A 12,066-nucleotide genomic window follows, 5' to 3' on the forward strand; every position below is an offset into this window, starting at 1 on the left:
TCCAGATCCAGGAAGGGTCGTAGCCTTTGTATCTCCGATTTCTTTTATTTTTTTCTTAATGTGATAGGCCTGTCTCTACCATGAATATTACCCTTGGTCCCACATTTCGCAAGTAAGCGGATAATTTATAATTTTCTGCAAGTGACGCGGCGAAATCTGTGCGGTCCCTTACTCGCGTTTTTCGTCCACTTTCAAGCTCCGTATCTCCGCACTCGTAACTCACATGACCACAAAATATTTTTTCTCCTGATCCACCTTATTCTGGACTTCGACTCTGCGGGATAATTTCAGCTTCTGACGAGAGGCAAATTATCTGTAAAGGCTGGAAAACCGTTTCCACTCCAGTTTTACACTATGTTTACGTTTCTCTTCTTTTGGCTTGCCTTCGGTGAGCTCATTAAAAAAACATATCAAACGAAAGCTCGTTCTTTGCTCTTTTCATCGCCGTGCAGAACATAATTCTATCTAGCGCAGGTGCGAGGAGCACACGTTGGAATAGTGAACTGTATGAAAAAATTTTCTAATTTCGCGAAGCATTCACGCAAACACCCCACCTTCGATTCGAACCCAAAAAAATTGAACTTCAAGACGAAAATGCTTACTACTGAGGATAGAACGCTCGCAAGTGGAGAAAGTGCTGCCTTCTGGAAGCGACCACTCCTTCAATCCTGATGCACCGAATTGTGCGCGTTTGTCTTGAATCTCGGATATTCTCTGAGACTAAATATCTGAATGGAAGTATAGCAGAAACGAAGAAGGATGTCTGATAGCCCCCGTGTACAGGGAAAAGTTTCCAAATTTTATAACATTGATATTCAAGCTTTGCAATGTCAGAAAATATGGTAGTTTGAAAACACATTCCTAACTGCTGCTGACTTCGACCATAGCCCTTGCTAGGAACACCTCCGATTGTCCGCAGGTTTGTTTCTTGTACCAGACGTGAGACGAACGCAGCCCTCGTGCAGGCCTTACCGAGGACCATTCGTCCAGCCTTGGTCGCTCGAAACGCACCCACATCGTCTGCTGGAAGATGCAGAAGACGCGTTGCGTGTTCCTTTTCATTGAGTTTGGAGACGAAGTCTTTGGCCGATCGAATCATATTCGCCTCTTTTGACCGCCAGCTATGCACCCTAGCGACGTACTGACCCATCTACCCCATCGCAAGCATTTTTCCAGTATCCACTTGCAGAGAATATCCAGCTGAGCAGCAAGATGTTGGTACGCATCTCGTACAACTGGTATATGTTCTTGAAATGGGCTGCCGCTCCGTCCGATATGTAGATGAGACGTGAGGATAGGGAAAGTGTCCTCGAGTGTGTCGATGGTTCCTTTCAAGGCCAGAATAGCGTGCGTTGTATCGTGACGCATATCGTTGCTCACGGTCACGAAACTATCAGGGTAGACGATTGCGTTTTCACAACACAAGTGAACAGCGACAACTAATTCCGCTGCAAGTAGTGGCCCTGAACTTCGTTCGGCATAGTGATGGTCCAGTTCTCGGCAAAGTGAAAGTGTAGCACGACGTGTTTCGGATTCGAGACACATTTTTCGCTCCAAATGGTATTTCTCTGAACGGAGTGAATGTGCACATGCTTCGTGTACGTTGCGACCCACGTACGAATTTCTTTGATGAACCTGCGGCCGGTGGTGATTTTCTTAATAAAGTGGCTTCCCAAATCGCGACGACAACTTCGTCCTTTGCGCTGACTTGCAGAGTTTTCTGCGTTAGCCGTTTCCCTTTGGCACGACGTTTGCATTCCTGAAATAAACAGGCTTGAGTGGGCTTCTCGCACAAGCACATCTTTAGAGTCTCTTTACATAACTCCCGTTAGGAGACACTATTCGCCACGATGACCACAAGCTCAAAGTTCGCGCAGTAAACGCAAACACAACTCAGCTGACGACGGGCTATACTCGAACCCACTTTGGTCGCAGTGTGTAGAACTTTATCATGCAGAGTTTTACCCGGATTGTTAGCTTTGAAAATGCTGTAGGTATTCCTTATTCATCGCGTCATGAACCGCTTGACAATGGGCTGCCGTCTTCCGTCCTGGAGCACATGAATTACATCTTTTTTGTTTTTGCTTTGCACGGTGCGCTCTCGTTAGTCATCCCGGTAATAACAGAAAGCTGTAGAAATGTCAGCTTCACTTAGTGAATGTCCGGCGCAAGCATCAGGCAGGGCCCAAACCCCAACCGACGCTCGACGCAATTGTGCAGCAATCAGCTATGCTTGACCTCTTGGAACCAGGGGATGCAGTTACGGCAGACAAGGGCTTTAAAATTGATGACTTGCTTCCGCCTGATGTTGTGATCCATATACCTCCTTTCCGCAATGCAGGTGAAGCCCAAATGAGCGCGAGAGATGTTAAGGCAACAAAGCGCATTGCATGTGCGAGAGTGCACATTGAAAGAGTTATTCGGAGAATCATGGAGTTCCATATATTGGACAGGCCTTTCTCCATTAACGTGTTGGACCTAGCTGATGCAATATTCACAGTGTGTGATCTACTGTCAAACTCACCCCTCATAAATATAGCGGAGGACACAGGGCAGACAGATTTACAGTAGCATGAGTGCAACAAGGTGGCAACAGCATTGTGAAGCATTTATTTCAGTTTTCTCAGTTTGAGTTTAAGTGGCTGTTCGTGTTGTTCAATGAAACAAAATCCTTGTCGATATTTCTGAAACGACACATAGCCCATTCCTGTAGTGTACATGAATCCCAGCGTGCGGCTGCGACCTGTTAGCAGTTCAGGAATTACTGCGAACTTGTAGAAATACAGTAGGCCTTCATATATTTCCTTCCACACTTTGTCATCAAAATAGATTCTCTCCACCGACAAAGAATGCTGCAGCTCCTGGTGATTCGTGGAAATCACAAAGTCGCAGCACGTCATTCCTGTCACCCCAAGCTGCCCCTGGACTTGATAGTAGTAGGCATGGGTCCGCTTCAGGCACACGTTCCCATCAACAACCTCTGCACAAAGTGTCTTTTCACTGCACGCATCGCGCACTGTTTTGCCCTGCTTTCGATGCTTTCGATGCAGGGCATTTCACTTCGAGAAGTCCGACCTCATCTCCATCTTTCACGAGGCGATCTGGAGACGCACCAAGGAAGGGATGTAGCTCATGAATATGTAAACTAGTCTTGGTGGCATCCACGTCTTTTTCATATATAGCCGCATCATTTGGAGGTATTGATTCACAGCCACATATTCGTTCTGAATGCCATAAAGCCTTGTGTCACTTGGCCGCAGCTCTTGCCGTCTTGGGTACAAGATACTCTTGATAAGACCGTCTTCCTTTCTGCAGTGTAGAATGGTCCTAAACTCTGATGCTGTAAGTCGCCCAGTGCGTTCTCTTATCCACGCAGGGTTATCACCTTGTCCAAGTGTCTTCTTAGAGATAATATCCCTTTCAGTAGCAGTCATTGGGGCTACCTTTTCAAAATACCCTGCGAACAATGCGCAGCATTTCGCAGAGTGCAAATCTGCCATGTCCGAGATAACGCTGCTGTTGCGTGCCGGAGCTGGCTGGCTCTTGCTGTACCTGTTCCACACAACGCCTGGGTCATGTTCAGCTACCTTTTTAGAAGATTCATCGACATTTGACTTTGTCAGCGACAGTGTAGCGGCTGGCAGCTGGCGCTTTGCCTTGGGGTTACAGTCTTATTCACAACATGCTTCTTAAACGTGATGTTCTACAGAGGCTGCGTTGGCAACTGGCTCTGTCCTAAGGGGTCAGGAGGTAAATATTAGAACATTGAAAACCGAAAAAAACTACCAGTCATAAAGGCAAAAGATGCATTTCAATCTCTTGTTGTGTGATTATGTAATAAAACTGTTTGACTGAGCAACACAAAATGTTCTTAGGTAATACATGACATGGTGTCAACCTCACTGTTCCTAATATGATGTACCAAGTAATAAATCTGTCTCGAATAAAATTCCTATACGGTTACCTTGAGTTGGTGCAATCGATCTGCATGGCAGATCCGTACACGAAGGGGATTGAGTACTGCGTATGGCAAAAAGGAGGGCACCAACGTGCTGGCATCTCTGGCCCAGCCTGAAATGAATCAAGCCAAATAACTGTTACGTCAGTAAGGTATTTGCTGATTAACATATATAGGGTGGCTTCTGTTGTTGGAAACACAGCAATCACAAGCGTCTTGGTAGCAGACCACAGCTTTTGCGCCAAAAAACCCAATCAATCAAACAGACCACACGCACCACTTTTCTGTACTTAAGCTGTAAACAGGCGCTTCATAACGAGTATCACCTGTTTATTGCTCAAACGCCGTAAAGACAGTGCACCTCGAGCCATTACAATAATAAAACGTCACGTCTTTGTGCTTAAATATCTGTACTAACCCTGCAACACAGGTGCAGTGGGCTTAAACAACAGCAGCTGTGCCGTCCGCTTTCCGCACCACGACCTGCTTGTAATGGCCAGGTTTCATAGAGCAAAGACATATGCTCCTGAGCATCAGCAAGTCTGTCCCGGGACGAGCGTGGCATTCAATCCAACGAATGTACTTTTCTTCCTTGAAGATCCATCTCTTGTTCAGTTGGCGACTCGATCCAACGAAATGGCCATCGATAGTCTTTTCTTCAACTGCGGGCACACATGATAAGTCGCTTGACCGTTCACCGCCTGTTTCTAGAAATTTCCTTAAGTCGTCGAAGGAAAACATTTTCACGGAACGTCAATGAAGCATTTGCACAACGGCAGACCAAATCTCCCACTTGAGCAGCTAGGATAACGAAGATGTTCGCGGACCACGCGTTCATGCAAGACGCCAACGCATTCACGCAAATGGGATCGGCGAGCCGCCCAGAGCCACGAATCGTGTTTCCGGTAATATCCACCAGAGGCGCTCTTCGGCGCTGGAAAAGGTTCATCACGCAGGTTCCCCCGAGCTCATCTCGTCGAGAAAATGCACTCATGTACCATGGCCATAGAGTCAGTAGAGTCTCCACCCCAGCATCGACGCAAGGCGGCGCTGGCTTGCAAGCAGGCCACGCGCTCCTACGCTACGGTTAAGGGTGGCGACGCCTGTACACCCCCTGCAAACATTAGGTACAACAATGCGAACAGCAACTAAAAAACCTATAATGAGCCAGTGCAGACACCAGTGACCTGTGAAAACAATAAATATAGCAGAAATATATAACAAAATAAAAATAACAAAAGTAGTCATACTGCAATAGGAGATAAGCAAAAAGATGTGGCCTTTGTCGCTTTTGCGCCAAAAAACCCCAATCAATCAATCAATCAATCAAATCAAATCAAATCAAAAAGATGTGTGTGTCCCGAATCGAACTGCGGATCCTCCGTCTTAAAGTCTGGACATTTTACCTCTGGACAAACAGCAGAGGGGAGCGTAGCAGCTTGAAGTCAGGACATCAGTCGTGCACAATGGGGATTCTTTCGGAGTCGGAGGCGCACGGCGTGGTAAGGCACGTCGAGCGTGGCGCCATCTAGTGTCGGGGAAAATCGTGAATCGGAGTTACTCCTAGACTGGTATGCTCTCTTAAGGCGCATTGAGCAGATGAGATCTGCTTAAACTATGGAGAAATGGGACACGATGTCGCGGAAGAAGCACCGTATAGTTTGTACTGCGAAATACGTTCATCTATTGACTTTATGCTGCCGCAAATATGTTGGCAACCGCAGTATAAGCAAAGTCACATGACCTCAAAGTGCCGTTGCCTATGACTTGTAACCACGACAAGATGGCAGTTTTGCGAAAAGCACATGATTGAGGGTATAGTTACAACAATGGCGGGTTTGACTCACCGCTGTGAATGGAAGGTTGCACTGCCGGATATGCTTTCCCCCTACGGAGTGCTTTCGCTTTAAAGTAAAAGTGCGACTGGTAAAAAGAAATAATGTCGATCTGGCTCCAGCTTCTGAGGTTTACGAATTATATTTAGTAATTAGTGTAACCATTGGCAGCTAAGCCAGTTCATTTTTAGGTCTTAGTAGCCGATGCGCCACTAAAACTCAACTCAAATCAAAAGTCGTTTTTAAAACGCAGTAATGGACACAAAGCGGCGCACGTCTACATGACCACGGGCAGACTACATTCCAACCACGACCTACTAGACTATGGCCACCATGTCATATGCACCCATTCCCAGCGCAACATCAGCAGGCACGCTGAGGCGCTACTCATCGGTCCGGTTATTGCTTCCTGGATTCCTACAGTACTGTGTACATTAGCCTACCTTAGTGTTTTTGTACGAGCGGTGAATGTTCTACGAGAGATGCTTCTTTCTAAAGTTGATTGTCGTCATCCATAAACACGTTTTCTTAGGAGCTGTTGCTGTCGTATGCTACGCTTGTCGTCCGTCCGTTTCTGCGCATTCAAAATTCCAATCTCCGTTGTCCAATAATGATGTACAGGCCCTGACAAAAGTTTACGGAACACACGAGTGGTGTACATAGTCATTGGAGCGATACCGTTGCTGCAAACAGGAGCAGGTAGACTTACAAACACGTGACAGGGTACTCCATGCACCACTGAGTAAGTGTGTCCACTACCGTTCGCTGCTAGGGTGTCACTCTGATAAAAAAATACGTCGCTCTGGTGTTCCATAAACTTTTGTTCGGATCTGCACATCTCGGTGGGCCGATGAGTAGGCCCCTTGCGGATTGTGCGCACGGGCTCCTCACAGGGGTTGCCGATTATGACATGCTCGCTATAATCTAGTAGGTCGTGCTTCCGACCAGGTGGCTCGCGAGCACACGTTTTCTGCACTTTGAGGACAGCCACCAAATCCCCACTTTTTTTTTGTCGATGTTTCGAAAGCATTTTTGTGACAAACGGTAGAACTGAAATAACGCATGCTTGCATTATGATTGTTCAAACGCACAGTTTCATCTGAGAAAATTTGTTGTTGCATTTTAGTGGCATTTCACTTTTTGCATTTATCCAAGCAAATAATGCAATTATGTTGGTGCGCTAGCAACCTGTTTGCACTCACACTGTTCCCTTATATGATTTCAGATGCAACAGCCAGCACTGGGATTATTCGTATCAAGGATGAGCTCAACGACATTTGTGATCCTTTCTCTTTGGGTTGCTGCTCTTCAAGTACACAGTTCACCATCAACACAACAACAGACAACTTTGTCCCAGTCACTGTGAACGATCATACCACATATTCTGATCACAGGCACGATGCTCCAGACCAGAGAAACACTCCAAAGGAAGGCCAGTTTGCATCTCGGACCTCCGAGCCCCTGAAAGACAAAAAGCACACGTACAATGATGTTTGCCACCTGGAAGTTGAGCTCAAAACTCGCAAAGCGAGGACACTTAGCTGCGATACATGTTCTGCTACGTTCCGTCACATATCAACTCTGCGACTGCACGCGAAACTGCACACGGGTGAAGCGTCGTACAAGTGCTCGCTATGTACACTTGCATACGTGTCGCAGACCAGCCTGAAATGCCACATGCTCGAACACGCAAGCAACGAACCTGAACAGCATCTCATTGAGTCGAAGGATGGGGATAGCCTCGTGTGCGACAGCGGGTCAGCTACACTCTCCTGTTCTGAGAGTGTCAGGAACCACTGGAAGATGCACACTGACAAGAAGCTGCACAGGTGCAGCTTCTGTCCTGCAGAATTCAGCCAGAACACGCAACTGCGGCGTCACAGACAGACACACACGGGTGAGAAGCCACACAAGTGCAGGCTTTGTGCTGCCACGTTTGCCCGCCCTGGACACCTGACGAACCACATGCGGACACACACGTACGGGAAGCCATGCAAGTGTAAGTTCTGTCCCGCAGAATTCATCAACCTGTACAGCCTGAGGAACCACGAAAGGACTCACACCGGCGAAAAGCCATTCAAGTGCGACATCTGTCCTGCAGAGTTCAGCCAGAACACGAACCTGCGGCGTCACCAGCGGACACACACGGGCGAGAAGCCATACAAGTGTGATCTGTGTCCTGCAGAGTTCACCCAGATGCACCACCTGAAGGATCACGTACGGGTTCACACAGGTGAGAAGCCGTACAAGTGCGATCTCTGTCATGCAAGGTTCATCCGGAGAACGCACTTGAAGCGTCACGAAGAGATACATGCGAAAGAGAAACCCTACAAGTGCAGATACTGTAGTGCTACGTCTGCCCACGAGGACCACCTGCCGCACCACACAGACACTCACCATCGAGTAGCCATATGAGCATCTGCGGATCACGAACCCTGCATGGACCTGAAGCATCACAGACATACCCACATGTGAGAAACACTGAAGGTGTCAACGCTGTGCTGGTGCATGTCCCCGACTTGGAGACCTGAGGACACACCTAGAACCTGTACTGATGAAAACTGTGTCTTATTTCATTAGTGTCATAACTGTGTCTTATTAATCAATTTTTCCTTTAAATTTTTTTCTCATTTGATTTCTTCTTTTATTCATACTGTTCATTCATACTCTGTTGACGTTTATTCATACTTTACAAGCTTGTTACATGAGAGGAAACAATACAGCACATAGCACGAAAATCACAACTTGAAGCAACATACTCAGCTGCTCAACAGGGTAATATAGGAAACAAGAGGAAAAGAAACGTATAGATATCAACTCCCATAACTTAATTCAACTCACATAGCAAGCTCCATTGCACCATGGATTTTATACTTTTTAGGCCCTTTCATTATGCGACTCCCCTGCCTCGGACGTCTCTTTGACCGTCATAGCCAACCTTGCGATACTTCCAATTTCTCTAGAGCCAAATAAGTTGTGTCCTCGTGTTTCCCTATCTCTCAAGAGGTGCTACATTAAAATTCACTCAATTTCACTTGTATTTTATACTTTTTAGGCCCCTTCACTATGCAACTCCCAAAGTCCACTTGATCAAACGTCACATCCAAAGTCATGGAGAGTACCTAGAAAATCGTCTGTGTAGTGTTTTACAATGAAGGTTACGGATAGGTTACACATTCCTTGCACACGTTTTTACTCTACAGAGAGGAGCCGCCTCAATGCATTCATTGTGATGATCGTCTCTCTCTTCTAATCACATGTTCACACCACGAAACTCATCGTCAGCATCATTTTAAAAAGTTTTCTACATATTTTTTACCTCTTCACCCAGCAGTGTTGCTTGGTAATGAGGCTATCATTCCTTTCAGAAAAGTTTTAATTTCTTTAAGTGACATTGGAATTGTAAACCTTTTGTTGTTTTAGACTGTCATTTTATATAAGTATTACTTCTCTGCTTCTATTAAACATCTAGACTATTTTATACGTGTCTTATGTTAATCACGGTGTTGGCGCATTACGACCTCTGTTGTCGATGCGCCACAAAAACCCTAATCCTCATCATCATCACTCGCGACTCTGGTAGCTTTTGCGCCAATAAACCCTAATTATCTATCTATCTACTACGCGACTCCCCTGTCTCGGACGTCTTTTTCACCGTCATAGCCAATCTTGCGAATACATGCCATTTCTCTAGAGCCAAATAAGGTGTGTCCTCGTGTTTCCCTATCTCTCAAAAGGTGCTCCATTAAAATTCACTCCATTTCACCATGTATTTTATACTGTTTGGGCCATTTCACTACGCGACTCCCTTTGTCTCGGACGTCCTCTTCACCATCATAGCCAATCTTGCGTATACTTCTAGATCCCTGGGTTGGGGTGCACAGGCTTCGGCTCGTGTTTGGTGAGTGACGCAGCCCCCAGTCCCAAGGTGTCATCCGTACCGTGCCGAGGCGATGAAAGGCGAAGGGTAGAAACCTTGAACGGTGGCGGTTGGGGTATTGGTCTAGCCCGGCCGATGGGTTTTCCTTAAAAATCCGGCACCTTCTGACGTGTACGAACGTAAAACGTGAGGGACGTTAAGCAACGTCCCTTTATTAAACCCATATATGGGTAAATAGTCTTCCTCTATGAATCTAAATGTTCGTCCCCGTACCGAGGTTTCAATGCCCATGAACAAACCATTCACTACGAAATACATAGTCCTCACGTTCATGTTTTCTGACAAAGAAAAGAACGTACCCCTTGGGAAGATGTCGCCATTCTTTATTGAACAGCAGTGACATCTCTGTCCAAAAACATTGCTGAAATTAAGAAGCTATGATCAGGCGACCTTCTTATAAAGTGTACATATGAGGCTGATTGCAAGCAAATTCTGAATGGCCATGAAATGTTGAATACACGCATTTCCGCGTCACTTCACAAGGCCTTAAGCACCTGTCGTGGAGTGGCTGCGGTTTCTCAACTAATTGATATACCAGTGGAGGATATCTTTGCGAACTTTAAAGAGCAGAATGTGATTGATGTACGCGAACTGAAAATAAGAAGAAAAAAAAAAAAGAATACATAACAACCAGGAACATCGTACTTACTTTTGTCCAGCCAACACTTACCGAAAAATTGAAGGTCGGATACCTATCAGCGGAAATGCGTCCCTATATCCCAAATCCTCTCCGATAGTTCCGTGTAACAGGTTTGGGCATGCTGCGGACTCATGCCGTGACTCCGCATGTTGTGTACGATGTGGCCATGAGACCGAAGAGCGTATAGAGGACCAGACTGCTGTGTCAACTGTTCCTCTGACCACCCGTCTTACTCCAGATCCTGTTCAAAGTAGAAGTACGAGAAAGAAGACTTGCATGTTAAAGTTACACAAAGTATAAGCTATCCAGAAGAATAAGAAGCCAGCTATAAGAAGCCAGAAAAAGGTATGTCCTATGTTTTTTGAAAAGTCTTTCGCAACCGTACTGAAACAAAAAGTAAAACTGATCACACAGTACACGCAAACAGAATCACTAATAATCACAGAGTCAAACACAAGTGAAGGTCAAGGAGGTAAAGATACACCTCCAACCCCCAAACTTCTGTGGCGTCACTTTCAGCGACGCCACTTTTGCCTTCGGAGTCTGCGAAGATGACCTCTATGGAGTGTGAAAATGAGACGAGCTCTGAGCGCTCACTATAGTTTTGGCGCTCTATGGCCTTTGCTGCCTTTGTGCCATTAAACCCATAATCTCTCTCTCTCTCTCCTTTGTGAGCACAAGCTCCCTGTCACAAAAATGACAGCAGGTAGTCTATCAATCAGGGAGTTGGTCACCCCTCGATGTATCAGACAAGGAGCTTGCAGCTGCGCGGAAAAAGAACCAAATCCGCGAGTCACACCACCTAAAAGATAAATGCAAGTTTTTCTTCCCAGTCAACTCAACCAAGCAGTACACGCCCTTCCTTTTCTCCTTAGTGCTGTCGTGATTATGAGCCAGGTGATCCCCCAGCGGAACTGCCGTGGGCTACTTTCAAATCTGCATGACATCAATGATCATTTTGACAAATACAATGCTGGATGTTTTTGTCTTCAGGAAAATTACCTAAACACACACACACGCAAAATCCTGTTCGTAGACACAAAGTTCGAGCTGATGCAACACGCACATCCATTGGTGTAGCGATTATTACACGAGGCTCTCTTCCAGTTAAGGGATACTTATGTGGAGGCTGTGGCTGTGCAGATGTGTCTTGATAGGATTGTCACCATCTACTCACCTTCCACCAGCAGTAACTGTGACACAAAAAGGAATCGAAGATTTATTTATCTGACTTCCATTGCCTTGCATTATCCTGGGTGAGTTTAATGCCGTCGCCATCTTTAGGGCAGTGCCAAAGTCGACTCCCGGGGGAAAATACGAAAATACTTGAAAAAATTCTATTATCATCGTCCTTTTTTTCTTTTAAACACAGGTATACAAACTTACGTACACACTTCCACGCAATCTTTTTACGCAATAGATTTATAGTTTTGCGGTCCGTCTCTCTTCCAGAATTTGGAGTGGATTGTAGAGAACAATCCTTATGGGAGTGACCATTTTCCTGTGATTAAGAAATATTTGCCCACAGTAAGCAGTTTAACAACACAATCCCTGAGATGGAAGCTACAGAGTGCCGGTTGGAATAGATTTACAAAAAAATGCGATCTCTTAGTTAATTTTGATGTATTGACGATTAATCAGGTTAACAACTGCATCACACACATTATTGTGGAGGTAGCATCTCAATCCATCC

The 12,066-nt window shown here is 45.8% G+C and overlaps 1 protein-coding gene across 1 annotated transcript in view; it reads left to right on the forward strand.

The window, feature by feature from the left end:
- The window catches only part of LOC135378637 (zinc finger protein 782-like), a 252,369-nt gene extending 243,103 nt beyond the window's left edge, over window positions 1-9,266 (forward strand). Inside the window, exon 6 of the mRNA XM_064611723.1 lies at window positions 7,019-9,266. Within this exon, the coding sequence (XP_064467793.1) occupies window positions 7,019-8,208 (1,190 nt within the window). The 3' untranslated portion in view covers window positions 8,209-9,266. The remainder of the gene's footprint in view (window positions 1-7,018) is intronic.
- The last annotated feature ends 2,800 nt before the right edge of the window (window positions 9,267-12,066 follow it).

The sequence above is a fragment of the Ornithodoros turicata genome, chromosome 1 (genome assembly GCF_037126465.1).
Source record: "Ornithodoros turicata isolate Travis chromosome 1, ASM3712646v1, whole genome shotgun sequence".
In the NCBI taxonomy this organism is placed as follows: domain Eukaryota; kingdom Metazoa; phylum Arthropoda; class Arachnida; order Ixodida; family Argasidae; genus Ornithodoros; species Ornithodoros turicata.